This window comes from Thamnophis sirtalis, unplaced genomic scaffold, assembly GCF_051295495.1.
Source record: "Thamnophis sirtalis isolate CommonGarterSnake01/CBP01778 unplaced genomic scaffold, rThaSir2_p1.2 scaffold_7, whole genome shotgun sequence".
NCBI lineage: Eukaryota > Metazoa > Chordata > Lepidosauria > Squamata > Natricidae > Thamnophis > Thamnophis sirtalis.
In genome coordinates, this window is record NW_028261387.1 from 89,474,401 (window position 1) to 89,493,603 (window position 19,203).

The 19,203-nt window shown below is 39.1% G+C and overlaps 1 protein-coding gene across 3 annotated transcripts in view; it reads right to left on the reverse strand.

Moving 5' to 3' along the window:
* Positions 1 to 19,203, reverse strand: part of DIDO1 (death inducer-obliterator 1) — a 74,641-nt gene that overhangs the window by 23,231 nt on the left and 32,207 nt on the right. For all 3 annotated transcript variants that reach the window (XM_087720577.1, XM_087720576.1, XM_087720578.1), the window contains one exon: positions 17,168 to 17,393. In XM_087720577.1, coding sequence (XP_087576703.1) covers positions 17,168 to 17,393 — 226 coding nt within the window. The remainder of the gene's footprint in view (positions 1 to 17,167; positions 17,394 to 19,203) is intronic.

A 19,203-nucleotide genomic window follows, 5' to 3' on the forward strand; every position in this document is an offset into this window, starting at 1 on the left:
ATGGCAAATTATGGGTAAACCCGATCAACTGCTCAGAAATCAGCTGAAGAAAAGAAAAGACAACATGCCATTATGGAGACTTCTATGTTGGTTGTTTGTATGTGATCCCTGAAAAAACCCACTGCATGAAAAAGCAACTGTACTTCCAGCTCACTGGAAGATTTACAATCATGGATAGAACACAATACACATCATAGAATTACTAGAAATGCAGAAATCTGACGGACTGGTTGCTGTTGTATGCACAGCTAAAATCTGTATCTTTAACCAGAGATGGAATACATACAGTACATATATTACTTTACTCTTACAAAAGCTGACCAAGATCCAAGGAACAACAAACCATGCATCATTTGTCGAGGTGCAACAACAAGGACAATAGGAGATAAGGTCATGATGCTGTTAATTTGCACAACTAGGCATTCAAGATTTGTTTCAATCCAAAAATATTCATATCAGGGAAATTCACTTTGTTTTGCATTTTCCATAAACTACGTTTGCTTTATAAGAAGGCATAGACTGAGCCTGAACGAAATTAGAAAACTGCTTTCCTACTTTCACTGGCAAAAGATTCCTGACCAAGCTAATGTGAAATAGTTTTGGTTATCCGTGTTAAGTCTTCTTGAAAACTCTTTAAAATCTTCACTCTTTAAGTTCAATTGACCAACAGAAAATTTGTAAAATAGCAGTCAAGTATGTCAAGGCCTCTCCTAAAATCCCTCAGTAGACAAACTGCACGTTCATGTTCTTATCTGATACAAGAGTGTAACTTTAGATTATCCTTTGCAATGACTCCATTATAGTCACCTGACTTCTTGTCTATTTCAAAGTATTTGTTGTCAGTGACTTGGGGGGGGGGGAAAGATTCATGTTCATACAGGTACTTTAATAATAATAATCATCATCATCATCATCATCCTAGCTTGGTTTTCAAAGAGACAACTAAAAATTGGAAGTTTTCTCCAGATTTGAAAATATCGTGCTACGTAGGATCAAGCAATTCTATCCTAATAAATGAACTTATTCATATTGATTCATATTTTACTCTATGTGACTGAATGGGGTTAATAAGAAAAAATAATATATAAAATTAGAAAAGCTATTAAGACCATACATTTGAAAAGGTCTGGTTGAGGAGGATGTTGACTGAAAACAAAGAATGGGACCACATTCACTCACTGTGCAGGGAACAAGGCTCAAGCATTTCTGCGTTCACAAACCTGGTTTATAACTTTTAGAACCTGATTAAAATGGGCTTTCACAGATTGGTCTCTGCTTGGAAAATAATTCTGAAGCGACAGATCATTTATCACTTGTAATTCTTGGCTATAGCAGCTTTCCAAGTACAGAGATATACAGTACTTACTGAACATGCAATCATTTTCATAACATCTAGCACATAAATGATTTTAATAATGGTTTGAGTTTACTAAACAACAGGATACCCAGTCCTTTTTCCATTCACACTGCCAAAACCCCAAACACCGGAAGCCGTTCATATAAATAAAATCATCCTCTTCACAAAAACACTATTTTGCCCAATATAAATGTCCATCTAGATGATACTACACAAGACCCTGACTCAGAAAAAAAGTCATCAGCTCTTAGATCCCTTTGGAATAGAAATTATTAAGCATGTTGAAATTGCTGCATTTACATACATTGTACTTCTGCCCTACGCATATCTTACTCCTCCATCCAAACGCCACCAAAACGAAGGTTAATGATAAGTTACTTCTCCAGGAAACCATTTTTAGTAGAAATCAAAGTTGGTACGGTCAAATATATTGATAAGTTGAAATAATCATTCCCAAACAACATTAGTTAGTATTTCAGACACTCATTTAATTTCAGGAAAAGTGCTAGAATTGATATAGCACATTATGCCTTGGCTGTTGTACTCTACTAAACTTAAAAGTGAAATTTCTCATTAATGAATGCTCACCCATATCAAATCATCTGTGCATGGACTTAACAAATCCCTATAAGCCAGTGGGTAACTGTTTTTAATAGAATGAGACACAAGTGCTACGTCATGAATAAACCGGTTCATGGATAATAAAACATATCCATGCTATTGGCTTACTATTAATAAATACGGGTAGTCATGATGAGCAACAGGACACTGAAGTTGCTTGTAGTTAGTTGTTTGTTCTCCCCAAAATTATGTCAAACACTTGTTTCCCGACTGCCAAATTCATCCTGGTTTATTTGAATACACTATAGACAGCTGCCAGAGTTATTGCTGCTCTTGTCTCTTCCTTTCCCTTAACACAATGCACAAGCTTTCATGCTTTGGTTTGGAATTGGGTGAGCGATAGATGCACCAGCCATATATGCCCAACTGTTTCTGTTATTTTGTGAGGCATAAACAAAAACCTGTAATGCAAATTAAGATGTTCATTCCTTTGGGCCAATTCTCCTGGCAATTATAAAATGCAAATACAGTAGAACAACTATCATTTGTTCCATAACTTTGATTGCAAACCGATTTGGTCGTGATTCAAACCTAATTTTGGAAATTTGGCACTTACAAAAAACAATGGTGTGGAAGGGGAAATCGGCTGTGGAAAAAAAGTGAATTTTTTGGTCGGAACCCGACTTGATCATGGTCAGACGTGTTCGTGACCAGAGGTTCTACTGTAAGCCTAAAAGTCAAGACTCTGCATTGTATCATGTCACTTTCCATGGCTTAAGAATCAAGATAGACTGGAGGGTATGGTACCCATTACTTTTAATTGTCAAACTTTGGATTGTCTTCATGTAGACAAAAGACTCGCCTATGCAAGCCAACTTCACCCAGCTGCGCCATGGGTTGAATTTTCAATTTTGAAAGTTTGCTGCCCATTGCTAGGCACGCCTAATTGCCAGCTTCTCCAGGTCCCTGACACTTCAAAGTTCTCTCCAGTATAGATAGCTCTGTCCAGTCTTTAATGGAAGCAATGATTTGGGCATGCTGCGTGGCACTGATCGCCACTGGATAAACATGGAGTCTTCTTTCCCTTGATGCATCTCAGCCACTTCACAGTACTGTGGATGCGGCCGAGATGTGATGGGACCACTGCATTCCGCTACGTAACAGCACGAGCCCTACAATGGTCAGCCAACAGCATCACCTTGCAATTCAACTGAAGCCCCACCAAGATCAGGTTGCTGAGATCCAGCATTCTGGTAATTGCCTCCCATCAGGAAATGTCAGGGCAGTAATACAAGAAAACCCTGGCACTATAAATCCAATTCCGATTATCAAAGTTCACTGGCAAATTACAGTGTGCATTGGAGTGGTTTCATTTTAGCATTTTTACACTTCCTTTCTTGTTTTGAAGTAAAATATAGGGCCAAGATGATTATCATAGCTCGCAGTACTAGCACTGGCACTTTACACACAGGGAATAACTTTAAAAGTTTAAATTCACTAAGCATTTTTATTTGATATGTAGGCAGCTAGCAGCAAATTATTTTAATTCCTTGCCCTTTGTTTCTGATGATTAGCAATATAGCAATAGCAGTTAGACTTATATACCGCTTCATAGGGCTTTCAGCCCTCTCTAAGCGGTTTACAGAGTCAGCATATTGCCCCCAACAACAATCCGGGTCCTCATTTTACCCACCTCGGAAGGATGGAAGGCTGAGTCAACCCTGAGCCGGTGAGATTTGAACTGCAGAACTGCAGTCAGCTGAAGTAGCCTGCAGTGCTGCATTTAACCACTGCGCCACCTCGGCAGAGGTGCAGAACACCTTCGAATATGCTTCACCAAGCCCCAGTAAAGTTTTCCAAAGTGGCCGTGCCACCAAACACACAGCCCTTTTATTTTCTGAGAAAGTCTGCCGAAAGATTGTCATACCGGGGACATTTCTAGCACACCAGCTATGTTTAGTGGCTATTCTTTACTTGGATGTTTAAATAATTAAAAAACAAACCAATCTGACATTGCATTGACAATACATAGTTGACTAAACCCCTAAAATTGTGGAGAAGTGAATGGATTTGGGTGGTTTTTTTTTTTAATTTCTCAATGAAAATCCAGTTGTTACGAATTAGTTGAGGCTACTTATAAAACAGTAACAGGGACATCGTGTAAAGATACAGTGCAAGTCATTTTACTCTAAGTATGCTGAACAGCGATTCATATTTTGCCTTTTTTAAAAACTAGTTTTAAAATACGGAGTGGCACCTAGAACTTGCAATGGTCCCTTCTTAGCAGTTGCCAGAATTGTCCTTGGGAATTATTCTTGCTATTACTTTCTTCTTGCTAACCCTGGCAGTCAACAACATCAAAGTTGCTTTTTCATTCATTCAGCAGAAACGTTCCATTGTTTTGGACTGTAAAGATGAACCCCGAGAAGAGAAATTCCGAGAGGATGTCTGCAGTGTTAATGTGCAAGGAAGTTGGAAGGTGATTTCATTTGAAATTCCTCAAAATGCATAGACCTCCATTGCATGTATTTAGGTTTGAGGCTGAAATCACCCGATACAGAATTATTGGAAGTAGGCAGGTGTGAGCCTGTAGAGTCCCTTGAGTAGCAAATGCTGATTAGGCAAGAATGCTTTAAGAGTAACCGGGACCTTTAAGGTAAATAAAAGCATGTGATGTTGGGAGGGAAGATCCCAATCTTACTGGGTGGGAGAGAGGTCCCAGCAGGAGGAATGAAGTTCAGTGAGTAATGCTCCCTCCCGTGGGTTCATGTTGATGGTTCTGCTGCTGCTCATCATTCATACACCAACCACAGGAGAGGCGAGCACTCAGAAACAATGGGGTCTACCTTCCTCCCCCTCAGGAATTTAGCTTGGTGGTCAACATCTTGTAAACAAAAGCAGGCCAGGAAAAGGGGGGGGGGGAGAACCAAGCTGCATCTTCAAACGGGTATTCATATGCAACCCCCCTTCCAAAAAAACAAAACCTCCCATCAGGGAGCAGATTAGGTCTCAAATTGCATCCAAGCCTTTTCCTGTGCTTCCATTTCAGGAAAGGGGAATCTTTTCCTCAACGCTCTTGAAAGACCAGCTGAATAGCAGAGTTGTAGCCCAGAGGTGAGCCTCAAGCAGCGGCTGCAGTCTTCAGCCTTGATCCAGCAATTGGGAAAAGGAAACTGAGGCTCCAAGGTGGAGGGAGGGATGTATAGATAACAGTTCATGAAGAAGTCGGATGGGGACTGTACCTCCCAAGGTTCAAGAACAGCTGACCGGGAATAGCCCAAGGGAAACCTCAACCAGCATAAATGAACATGGTTATTTCCATTCAGACTAGACAACTCCAATCTATCTAAGCAACAGAAAAAGTGGGGCAAGACATTTTTAAAACTATCTGGCAGTCTGGTGTTTGAACAAATAATAAATTATGAAAGTGGTGACATTTACATTTAGAGTTGCTAGGAATAAAACAGAAAAGACATTTCCCCCCCCCTCTTTTAGAGTAAACGGCACAGTGGGTGGTCAACTTCCAAACAGGGATGACTTTTTTAAAAATGCTTTTTCCTTTAAGGAGAAACAGCAGTTTGGGAACTTGTATCGAATCATTCAGGGATTCAAGAGACAGAGGGATGTCATCCGTTTGCCTGCCATTTTAGAAGGAACTCTTGGAAGAGAAATCCCATTCTTCACATTTTAAAGATGCTTCAAAGCCACGGTGCAATCTTTTCAAGGGATGGTTGTTAAGCTCTTCCAAGGTCTTGTGAAAAGGAGGAAGTCACACTGCATTGATTGAGAGAGATGTGGTTGCATTGACTCTCATTGAAGCTCAGGGCTTCAGAAGTCCAGACAAGGATGGTAGTGGCTAGCCTTTTAGGCAAACGTGCTACAAATCCAAAGAATGAAAGAACGTCACTCTAATATATAGGAAGCCAGTATTGAATTAACAGGGGGGGGGGGAGGGGGCTGGCCAACAGCCAAGGTTTTCTCCAAACATCTGCCAAATGTCTTTGTCCAGCAATGACAGAAAATGTGTTGTTCATTTATGGCACCTGACGCAGAAAGTCTTGTCAGTTGCATTTCAGGATGAATGAAAATTAACTCTTGAGTAGATTTTAAAGAGAGAGAAAAGAAACTTTCCACTCCTAACTTTTAGTGCAGGGTCTGAAAAGATGGAACACGGAAAGACATTGGCTGTGAAGGGCAATTTTGAATGTGACTGCAGGGAAAGGGGAACTAAAATTATTTAACTGTTAAGGATTGTTAACACTACCATGAAGATGAATCTAGCTTTGCTCTTGGCCCTCTCTCTCAGTGGCACCCACCCTCAAACCCAGCATGTTTGAATAAGTCCCGGCCTAAGGCACAGGGAGTCTCCCTGACTTTGGACGGAGGGGGAGGGCTGGTTTAATCTGGATTGCGGGTCGGGACTGTTTTTCTGACATTCCTTGCAGGAAGCAGGCCACAGCTTACCCAAGACTAGGGTTTGCACATTCAGGAAAGGAACAATGCAAAGGAATGAGCTGGAAACTGGCAGCTGTGTTCATCTCACTGCTTGTCAATGCCAGGGACAATTAGGAATCAATTAACTGTGACAGCCTTGCCTCCTCCTCTCCGCTCATGCCCTTTCTCCGGGAATTATTACTACTGCTTTGGATTAACCAGTTTGCCGTGTTACCTGCCTTCTAACTATGGTTACGACTCTGAAGGCCCAGGTAAGACTCCCAAAAGCTCACCCTTTCCTTTTCCTGCTCTTTCTGGAAAAGACAAAGCAAACTAAAACTGCCATCCCAAGTATTTAAAAAGTGAGTGGTGTATTTTGAACAATTCGCTGGAGGGAATACAATCACACACTTCTGCATTTATGTAATAGGGAAATTGTAGTGAATTGAATCAGGAGCTGCCCAAAAATGAAAATCAGATAGTCAAGAGGGTTGGAGAGAAAGGAAATCTGATTCCACAATAACCCCCAAGTCACACCAAGCCACTATTACTACTTTGTCCTTTCAAATGTAAATTGACATCATAAAATTTAAAATATACAGGCTGAAGGGGCCTGTTTGTTGGCTAACATCCTGAAGCGGAAACCTGCCTTTTAAAAGGGTGGTGGTGGTTTCCATTTTTACAAAAATGAGCCCTTTCAAAATCCGAGGGGAAGGCTCCACTTTCTTCCAGAGGTGATGGCAGTGCCACAATCTGATTTTACATAACTAGATGATGCCACAAGATGACACCACCCAGAATCTTAAGTATTTGGTTCTTGCAGCCTTTGCTCTTAGGAGCTTTTCTCTGAGAAAGGAAAGCTGCAGATTTGTTTCTGGCATTTACTTTTAGTAAAACCCATACACAGTAAGGATGAAGGGGAAGGTCTGGTCAACATGAAGGCTTTAAGAGTTTCTGAAGCTCAAAATGCAAAAGAGGTGGTGTATCCTTGGGTGGGGGGGACACAGGTGATCATGGTCAGTTCCGAGGCAAGCCACTTTCCACTGAGAAGTTGCAGTTCTGTACAGACTGGCCAGTAAAATGGAGCCGACAAGAGCTTGCTCACGGCACAAACTTCTCTCTAAATAAATTTCTCTGTAACACGATCACCTTAGCAGATCTGCTCAGCAGCAGGAGTGCTGTAGCCAAATATCCTTATGCTTAGAGCTAAATGCAGTTATTTTTATTTTGATAACTGTAAAACACAGTACTTTTAAACGTGCTTTTTTTTTTAAAGATCACTTCAATTATCAGCTCCATGGCATTACTTGGGCTTCGTTTATAGTCAAACGGCTCTCTTAAATCCCATTAGATCAACTACACTGCTTATTGAAGCTGGGAGGTGGGGTGGAGTTGCCGTTTCAGCTGCCAGTCCATTCTTTTGCAAGCATGCAACTGCATCCCTCTGAACAGCCTGGCAAAACCCTTGCTAGGAAGGTTTTTTTCCCCCCCAACTTCAGAAAGTACCCACCCGTTTCGTGGGGATCATGTTATCATTCGGGGCTCAATTAAGCTTTGTCGGATGGGAGATTTATTCATCCTGTTGTGCACTTCACAGAGAAATATGCTCTTTCCCCAGCCAGAATAATTAGCACAAGAATTGTCATGTCCTAATTGACACACTGTGAAAGTGCCCCCCAAAGCGGAGAATGGGTTAGGAGAGGGGGGGGGAGAGAGAGAGACATCAAGTTGCCTTCAACTGACACTTCAGTTCTGGAATTTCTGATATTCGTTCATAATTCTCATTTTGTGACATCACCTTGTGCAATATTCCAGCCACAGAAAGAGGGTAGGTTAGAGCTTAAAACCAAGAGGGACAGCAGACAGCCTGCCACCAATTCAAAGCATCTTCTCGATGCCTGGCCCAGATTGACTTAAGCCAATTGGCTTCAAGTGGCAAAGCAGGGCGAAACAAGCTTATTCTGTCAATAATTCCACTGGGAGGAATGGAAGATCCAGTATTGACCTTTGGAGGGGAGATACTTCCCCCTCTTAATTTCCTTTCCACCTTAATAAGCAGACCCAATGAGTTGGATTTGCAGATTTTTGTGGGTAGAGAGAGAGCGAGAGGTAAAGCGCATCAGCTCATTCTTAGGTTTGATTCCTTGCATGAGATCCCTTCTCCTGGAGTGGCAAATCCGATTCCTAGAGGTTTCATCTCATCCCATGGACAGAAAGCCATGGCTTCTTAGTTACAAGCGGAAGACATAGGAGGAACATGGTCTCTCATGCTGAGGCAGATCTGTGCACAATCCATGGAGACAGTCCACAAGATGGAGATGGATTAAAGCCCAGGCCTGGTTTGTGGGTGGGTGGGTGTGACAATTGTTACCTCTGCATAAAACAGCTAATGATTGGTCTGTGACAATGTGAGTCAACACACAACTGACGGTATTGTAACAAATTATGATGTCCCATTTTGAGAAGTATAAAGGCAGCCTTTTGCATCTTAGCTAAATCGCCCAGAGATTCACTGAAGACAAATTTCTTAAAAACCATTAAAATATCTTTTAAGGCTGGGTGAACGTTAAAATTAAATATTTTTGACTTTTTGAAGGGCGGAATCTGGGTACCACTACCACAGTGAATTAGTTACACCTTAAGATTTTATCCCTTGGTGACACTCTAAAATGCAGATGTACTTCCTTATTGCTCCAAATTGCTCATTTTGTTCCTTTTCTCAATACAAAAAATTCACAATTAAAACGCCTAGCCTAGTCCAAGGTGAAGCACCACCCGGACAGGAGAGGTTAAAGTGTTTTGCGGATTCAGATGGAATTGTAATCATCTTTAAGCTTACATTTGAACATGGATAACTTATTCTGCTCACAGAACATTCCTAGAATTATATATATGAAACAAACAAAAAAACTTCCAAATCAGTGCAGCAGACACTATTATTATTTTGAGAAAGGAAATCAAAATAGCTACTTTTGGAGTGGTTAAGCCGTACACGACTGTCAAAAACCATGCCTTACAAACCATACTACTTGGATTGACACATTAGCTAAGCCACAGCAAGGAACTTTCAGTTTACTGTAGGGTGTGTGTAGCCTTGGTTTTTTGTTTGATAGAATCATGGCAACAAAACAAGAGGGGTGGGTGGGGGAGAATGTCTTGCTGACACGATGACTGCCATGAAACTATATAGCAACTGTTTGTACAGAGATTGGGCCTATGTGGATTCTGCCGTATCATCCTCTTCAGTAAATATTATATATATATATATATATATTAGTAGCAGACCTGGTGACATCTTATTGACCAGCACACAGAACTGCTTTGTTATAAGGGCTTTGTGCATAATCTGAAAACCAGCAACAGTGCAAAGGTGAAATGAGAGGCAAGGGCCAACAGTGTGGTAGGGTAGACATTGCACTGGGGAAGATCAATGAGATCAGAACATCAAACCTTCCAAAGTACTTCTGAAAGGAAACCACAAACAAAGGGATTTGGCAATATTGGAAAGAGGACTTGAGATTGCTCCTCATCTATTTTCAGGGTTTTCGGTGGCTGCTTTACAAAGGTTGACTGAGATTTTGCACACCAATTGACTTATTTATTAGGTTGGTTTCTGGGAAAAGATGTATGGCTATTTATCCAGCTGAAATGATCTGCAATATTCTTGTGGCGAGATGGGCGGCAAATACATTTAATAAATAACAACAATCTGCAATGCTCTAATGATTTCCAAAGTAGCTCATTCACGGGAATACCCTGTGATTTTTTTTTAATCCCCAGGTATCCATTCTGTAAAGCTGGGGGTATATGGAGAAACATGCAGCAGAGTAAAACCTCTAGAGGCCTTTTTCCAATTCTGCTACAAGCCAACAGCTCACAGTGCTGAGAATTCTGAATTCCGACCCAACCCTCCTCTCAAAAGTGAGCCAACCCATCATTTTTGGACTATACCATTATCTTCTGGGGAATGAAATACGGCTAAGCTAATGGTCTACAAACAGATGCAGAGCCCCCCCTTTCAAGGGCCGATATTCTGAGCAGAATGCTCTTTTGCCATGCTGCTATGATTTGAAGTTGAAATTTTCCTCTTTTGCTCTGGCCTCTTAAGAGCATGAATGTGTTTAATTAAATGTGGTTAACAGTTGACTTCCCACAATTTTTTATTTATTTATGTACTGACAAGTTATAGAATTATAAAATAGTACCGTTCTATTTTAACAGAGGTTTTTTTTTTAATGATCTGTACACACATGGAATGAAATAGATTCCTAGAGGAGTGAATAAACCTTGGGGACCAAGAAGCTTTTAAACCCACCCAAAATGAGAAATGAGCAGCTCGAACTTTGGCCGAAGGGGTATTTTACTCACAAAAGGAAGCCTGTTCCATGCACTTCTATTTACCTGAAAAACAATCTTATAGACAAACAAACAGTGTAGACACTCTACAAATTTACTTACCACAGCTTTTCATACTGCGCCTGCATGGGCACTGTATTAGAAGATGCACATCATATTGCAGAGCCCAATTCCTATATCAGCATGCTTGAAAAGGACTTAAATTTTATCTCTTGCAAGCCTAACATTGAGTTTCTGCAGATGTCACCCACACCTGCAGATGTCAGAGGTTGGAGGAAGATACTGCTACGGTTATGCCTTTTAAGGTAGCATTTGACTGTATCCTCTCACCAGCCCTGGTCCAACTTGAAAGCAACTCCCGTTTGAAAGCCAGGTTATCAGGCACAATATTTGACATGAGATTAGCAGATTCATGCCTACATCTCCTTACACACAATGAGAAGAGATATGTATGTAGGAGCATTTGCCTAGTTCCACACCACTCATGTTCATTCTTGATTCAGGTCAGCTTCGGTTGTTTTTGTCTCTAGTTTGAACAAATGGAACAATTCGGTTGAATTGGGCGGCTACAAACAAAAACTTAAATGAAATAAATGTTTGCCATTACATACATTCAGGCTTGATTCCAGGTTTCGGTATCAATGCATTGCTACTAAAACAAAAGGCATCAACTTCTCTATACAGTACTTCACCCACCTTTAAAACAGAGGTAAGGGACTCTGTGCCTTCTCCCCCAACGGGGAGCTATAGAGAGGTGGATGCACTTATATCAAATTAGGTATAAGCTATTGCTTATACAGTATGTCCACGTTTCCCACAGCAGAGGTACCTGTTTTCAAGTCAACTGGAAGAATGCAAGAGGTTGCAAGGACTTTTACCCAACATGTCTTATTAAATGCAGGAAAGGAAGCCTGGTTGTCCAAATGAATCATTCAAGACCACACCAATTATGAAACACTCAATTGGTGCATCTTGGGCTGAAGGTGGCCTGGGGAAAAAGACTGTATGTCTTCCTGGAATATTCAAAATCTCAGTTGTTGGCCTGTGGGGTAAGAGTGGTCTACACACTTTTCTTTCCCGCCCACCCACCCTCGTGCAGATTTGTGTGTGATTCTGCAGCTGGTATACTCCACCCCCCAATATCTGGTGCAGCCCACCGCTTAAATCTTCTCAGGTAGGTCTTGAAGATGTTGCTCCATGGAGGGCCTCTTCAGGTCCCATTCGCTGCTTTCAGGCAGAAGAGAAGCCGCCACAGCAGTCTGAATCTGATTCCTGGTCTGTAATACTGGATATACGATACACCAGCATGGAGAACCCCTTTTACTTGGGGGGGAAGGAAGAGGTGAAAGATTTCTAATGACTTATTCAGCCAGCTTAAGAAAATGATAAAAACAGAACATATTATATATAGTAGCATATATAACATTATATAACATTCAGCATTGGGCTATGAAAAGGATGGAAAGGACAACACAAAGAAGCCTCAAATAATCTGATCATTCCTGAAAAATTTAATGGAACAACTCATCCATCCATTCCCTTTGCTCCCAAGTGGCCTCGTTTAGGTAAGACTTTAACCCTGATTCTTTTTAATTCCATAAAATACTATGTTTTTAATAATTTAGTATCAATCTTTGCCTGAAGCTTTGCATTCTGCCTGTAGTGCTCCAAGGCGCAGAACCCTTCAAGAATTAAGCTGTAAAGTCTAATTCAGCAATATTGTCTTACAAATTTCAAGTGAAAAATTTCTTATCTCTTGAAAACACTGATTTGCTGTCCTTGAATTTAGGTGTTCAAGGTGCCTCATTATTGTTAGATGTAGGACTGTTTCTTCTAATCTGAATACTCAAGCTAAACCTTGAGAGCTTTCCTCCCGATTAGTCACTGTAAATTCCCATTATAAAGATAAATGTATAATAGCATTCTGATGCTACCACTGATTTTCTAGTACAAATTAACAAAGTCAACTATTTCTAAACTATTTTCAGAAACAAAAAATAAGTTATTCTTAGGTTTTGATGCACAAAGAAGATTATAGGCAGTCCTCGACTTATGACCATAGTTGAGCCCCAAATTTCTTTTATTAAGTGAGATGTTTAAGTGAGTGTTGCCCCATTTTATGACATTTCTTGCCACAGTTGTTAAGTGAATCACTGCAGTTGATAAGTTAGTAACCCAGTTGTTAAATGAATCTGGCTTCCTCATTGACTTTACTTGTCAAAAGGTTGCAAAAGGTTATCATGTGACCGTGGGACACAGCAACGGTCGTAAGTATGAATCAGTTGCCAAACTTCTGAATTTTGATTCCATGATGGGGTGCTACAAAAGTTGTAATTGTGCAAAATAAGTCCCTTTTTTCAGTGCCATTGTAACTTTGAACGGTCACTAAATGAACTTTTGTAAGTCGAGCACTACCTTTATTATTTTTGTACTTAAATGCTACATAACTCAAAGCAATTGTAAGCATGCCCTAATGTAAGACACATTCAGTTACTAGAGTATTTTCTGTCAGGGAATAATATCTTATTATCCTAAATATTATCCTTACTATCCCCATCCCCTCTCAATTTATAATATGCTAGAGCCCTGGTGGTGCAATGGATAGAATGCTGTATTTCTGACTTTGCCCATTGCCAGGAGTTCAATCCCGACTGGCTCCAGGTTGACTCAGCCTTCCATCCTTCCGAGGTTGGCAAAATGAGTAACCAGATTGTTGGGGGCAATAGGCTGACTCTGTAAACCGCTTAGAGGGGGCTGTAAAGTACTGTGAAGCGTTATATAAGTCTAAGTGCTATTGCTATAAACCCTCCATACAGGACAACTTGATATGCTAACCATAACAGAGTGTTTACCTCTTCACACTTATTTGGAAAAGCACACCTGGTCTACTAACTCCAGGGTACAAGACTTTTTGTGTGTGTTCATTCATTCATGTGTATACACACATATATGAGTGATGCTAAAAGGATCAGCATTTTTACTGCTTGTTTCTCCAATAAAGACAATAGTATCTTTTGTTTAAAATAATTTTGCATTTATCCTATTCCCCCCCTCCCCCTGGGTAGGGTTTATTTCCCACTCTTAATCTGTTTTTCCTTTATCTGGCTGCTCATAACCTCTTTTTTAGTTATTAAAAAAAATTAAAAAGCTTTTGGGTTACTTAAAAGCATTCACTACAATTTTTTTTTCTTTCCTCTACATATCTACCCACCTGACTTTAAAAAAAAACTCTAGGCAGTTACTGATTCCTGATTCTAGTCATAGTACTGATTCCCTCCCCCCCCCCCCCAATGGCTGAGAAAAAGATGTGTGAAATGAGGTTAAATGTTCTGATTCTGGACAGCCAGAATCAAAGTAAAGAGAATAGTAGAATATGGGACATCCCACCCCCCAAGTGGATGGCGCAAATCACATCTTTGGGATATATTGGCTGGATTTCCAATTAAAGCTTATTTCCATGTTATGATTTTGTCTATTATTTGGATTCTCAAAACTGCAATTATTGTGACATTATTTATCCCAAGGCCGTGTCAAAGAAGCAACGCACCCTCAGAATGGTACAATAAATGAAACAACATCCTATTTCATCCACTAATGAAGAATAAAGTACAGCACCTGAAATACTAATACAAAACAAAACACAAATACCATTACAGCGGGGACAAGTTGTGACGCATTGGCCTGGCTTTTATACTGCAGGTGTGCTAGTATTTTGAAATTCCCTTCCCTCAACTAATCTACATATTCATTTGTTTGACGTAAATTCCAGAACTGTGGAATAGCTTGGTGGTTGGTTTTAGATATAAGGAACTTACATTCAAGGTGCAATTTAAGTAAAGGATTCACTGCCTCTTGTATCATTGTAAAGGATATTATGAGATGCTCTCTGGCTAAATTAACCTCAAATCATAAATGTTATTTAATTTCATAACTTGCTAAATGAATTATTAGGAAATCCTTTCAGGCTAAATTTAAGATAGAATTTAGTGTTCCAGGCCTAATAATGTGTTGATATACTATTGTGTTGAAACTATTCTGCCTCTTCTTCCAAAAGCATTATTGACTTTCCATCTACTAGAAAAAAAATATTTTATATAGTGCTTTTCCTCTCAAAAGCACTGAATGTCCCTTTATGTAAGCACTAGGTGTTTTCTTCAAACCACTAACCAAAAGTCTGGAACCATTAAACGGTGTGTGATTTTTTTAGAATTAAACACTAGGTTGCCTGAGATTTAGATCACCTAGATAATACATTTCTAAGACCTAACATATAATTATGATTAAAGATAAGTCTTTTCCGCTCTCTCAAAGTAAAAAAGAAAAGAAAAGAACAACCAGATATTGAAATCCAGATATTACAGTGGAGATCTTCCCAACAATCTGGGGACAGCTTAGGAACCAGACGACACACATTTTAAGTTATTTTAGACATTTGTGAACAGTAAACAAATACAAAAGCAACTGGAGCCCAGAAATTCTATTATTCAAGTATGGTGATGCAGCCTTAACACCAAATGCTGCAGAACACACCATTTCCTACAATATTGATGTCTCTTTCAAAGGCTGAAAAGCATGTAAATACAAAGACTGCTGTGTGTGCTTATGAGATCCAATCTTACTTCATTAGATGATGATCACCTAACTTCTGTATATGGTTAATTCTTACTGTACTCTCACTCTGCATAATATTAACTATTAATTGCTATCTACAAATACTGCATAACTCTCCTACACCAAGAGAAGAGAGTAACTCTTTCCTGGATAACCTCAATCACCGCAGGATAATGGAGTTGATTTAAGGTATGAATTTATAGTTGGTGTCGGAAGGGACATAAAGAACTTCAAGACAGCAATTAACTTACCTTCAAAGTCAAGCCAAAGCCTTCTTAAGATGATGGAAGTTCTTCACTAAACATAAACTGAATTGAATGCATTCATTTCTGTGTCCATCAGCAATTGTTAAAAACATGGTCAAACTACAAATCTCATTTTAACTTATAAGCTTTTTAGAAAAAGACTCCAATGTTGTTATTATCCTACTTACAAGAAGACTTATATGAAAACTTAAATTGTTAGTACCTGATTTGCCCTGCGAGTAAACAGTTCTGACAGTAGCAGGAAAGAACCCCATGTATGCTGAAAATCAAGCACTACTTTCAGGCTGCTGCTGTTAACAAATGTACTAATATGCGTACAGAAGTGACCAATTCCTTTTGGAAATGTTCAACTGGTCATCAGAATTAATGAAAAGGCTGAAGAAAAACTATTTGGGGTTGGACTGGAAGACTTCCGAGGTCTCTTCCAACCCTACGATTCTACAACACTCCTATAGAGTTTATAAGAAGGGTTCAAGATTCACAAGCCTTAGAAACATAATATCTCTTTCATATATGACTGTCAAGCAAGAACTGTAAACATGGAGGGCTACACCCCTCATATAAAGGGGAGCAGGAAAATGTTCTGGATAGTTTCTCCACAAGCCTGGGAGCTCCACTCCAGGGGGGTTTCATCAGTCATCTTCCAGTGGTTATAAAGATGTAGCCAAACTCAGCCGTCAGAGGTTAAGGGGAAAAAATGAAGTCAATTCTTTTGCATGCCCGGAACCCTATCAAGGTTCACACTCACTCGAATAATACATCAGAAATGAAAAATGTGAACTCCAGATTGCAGACTGTAACCTATTTAAACAGAAGGGTAAAAAAGTTCCTAAAAGAAGAATGGTTTTACATTATCAAGCATCCATTTACTTACCTTCACAAGCTACCAAGATGCTAAAGAAATTCTGTATACTTATCATATACAAGCTGAGAATTCTCAGTCTGCATTCCTGTTTTGAAGAGAGCTTATATAGCGCACAGCTTTTGTATTTTTTAAAAAAAGCAAAAAACAAAGGCAGAAAACAAAACAAAGGAAGCATCTGGATTTTACGCTGGGCTTCTGGAATCACTTCAGGAGGTTCACTTTCTTGGTAGGAGTTTTCTCCTCAAAAGGGATAAAAAGGTGTGTTTGTGTAAAGAGGCAAATTAATGGTTCAAATCCCTTAAAAGCTTACAAATTCTGACATTTCTAAGTCAAAACGCAAAGGAATAATAAGGGGCCAATCTTAACAGTAGATACAATTATGTCATTACATTACATAACAATATTAATATTATAAATGATTTTACCTACCTTCTGTTAAGACTATAGCTACCTACTATGGAGCACATAAAGAAAATTATGCCTACCTTTGCAGATTAAATTCCAGTTATATACAACTAAACAAGAATGCCCAAGTTGTTTATGACACTATGCAAGAACCTTGGAATTTTTCCCCTGAGAAACATGTGTGTCAATCTTTGAAGATAGAGCAAGGGAGCCATTAAAATCCCTTTCTGTTTTTTTTTGCAGGCCCCAAAATGGAAATTGTATTGATAGGAAGAATAAACGACTGCAGAAGAATCCCTGGAAAATACATACATTTGAATAACAGTGCTGGTGAAATGGCAGGAGTCTGTTCTGGCTTTACTGCATTATAATTATGATCGCTGGCCCAGGATGGTGTGCTGCTCTCTGGGGTTGGCTCTTTACCAACTGTCTGAGCGTTTGCTTCTGTCTTAATAGTGGCCACTGGCGTTTTCTTCATGATCATCTCTCTCTTCTCAGCAACTGGCCTCTTCTGCATGGACAAAGGTTTGGTACCCGCCTGTATAACCAGCAGAACCCTAATCACTATATTTTGCAAGGATAAAATCATTATGACACAGGAAGAGGGCAAATCAATTTAGATATACTGGAAATATTGTTATGCAAAAAGATTGGCCTATTCTTTTTCAAGCAGAAATCACATCCTGGTCCCAATCTCTCATTCTGCACAATGAATGCTTACATGACCTTAAAATATTTCCTGGTGACAAGTGTTTGACTTACTAGTGGCACTAATCAAAATATTGCACACTTATACAAAAATCTTTACCCACCAATTTGAAATCATTTCTAAAACACATTAATTACTCTTAAATGAAAACAAAAACATTTCATTAAGTATTTGGTTTAGTGAAACCTTTGAAGCTGCTATTCAAGCCGAGATGGCACAGTGGTTAGAATGCAGTACTGCAGGCTACTTCTGCTGACTGCAAATTTGGCAATTCGAATCTCACCAGGCTCAAGTTTGACTCAGCCTTCCATCCTTCCAAGGTGAGTAAAACGAGGACCCAGATTGTTGGGGGCAATAGACTGACTCTATAAACTGCTTAGAGAGGGTTGTAAACTGGTATATCAGTCTAAGTCGTATTGCTGTTCTGATGGCAATAAAGATCTACATATATCTTCAATTACTAGGAAAAATGTGAAGCTTGACTCAAATCTACAATGATTCAATAAGAATAAGAATTCCCCCATTCAGGAATATGCTCGTTTTTTAAAATTCACTACACAGTTGTAAAAACAAACTTTAACTCAAAAAATCAGGGTGGGGGATGCATATTACAAGAATGGTTTAGTGCTGGTTTTTTCTCTACCATTAGCTGCTCTGAAAGCTTGTTAAAAACAGGGTAAGAAGAAATATAAAGAAACATCTGTAAGGACTGAGACAATGTATCAATACTGTTTTTTGTGTGTGTGCAAAACTTAAAGTTGTTAAATATGTTGCATCCAGATGAAGAGGAAATATTGAGCAATATGATCCTTTATGATCAAAAACTCCAAATAAAATTGAAAAATGCTTTACTGACAAAATAATTTCTTTTCTTAATCTTTACCTCCTTTATATATTTGGAATTAAACATAATGTAGATTGGATTTTATTTACTTTTCTTTTTTATTTGTACTGTTATTTTTTATATATTTTTTCTTTCGTGCCTTGTCTCCTAGGCAGTTTAATGCAGGGTCTTCTCCTCTTAAGAAATACAGTCTTTTTATACAATAGTACAATAATGTATTTATATTGCTCCTCAGATTGTATCCAATACTGTGTTACAAAATGAATATTTATATTCATCTTTACTTTAAAATGGAAGTTTTATTAAATATATTTATAATGTTCACTGTTAATTTGTTTAAGTGTAAGTATAATATTTATTGTCATTGTACTTAAATACAATGAAATTTGTTTGATATGTTAATATTTACATAATATTGAAAAATGGATTTCATTTGCATTTTATATATTAATACTCTCTTTTTAAAAAAAATACAATTAAACATGATAGAATTCCCCAGCAAGACTGGCTGGGGGATTCTGGGAGTTGAAGTCCACACATCTTAATATTGCCACGGTTGAGAAACGCTGCATTCTGTGCTTCATGATTCAGTGGTTCTGGCTAGGGAATTCTGGGTGTTTTAAAGTTGCCAAGGTTGAGGAAAAGCTGAGCTGGTTGTTTCAATGCAACAGCAGGATGGACATACCTTACAGAATTGCCTGGATCGTCAAAGATATAGCTAGTGTTATCTAATTACATAATTGATCATGGAATTATATCGGAATAGGAATCTGTTATGCCAGAGAAAGGTTTTGG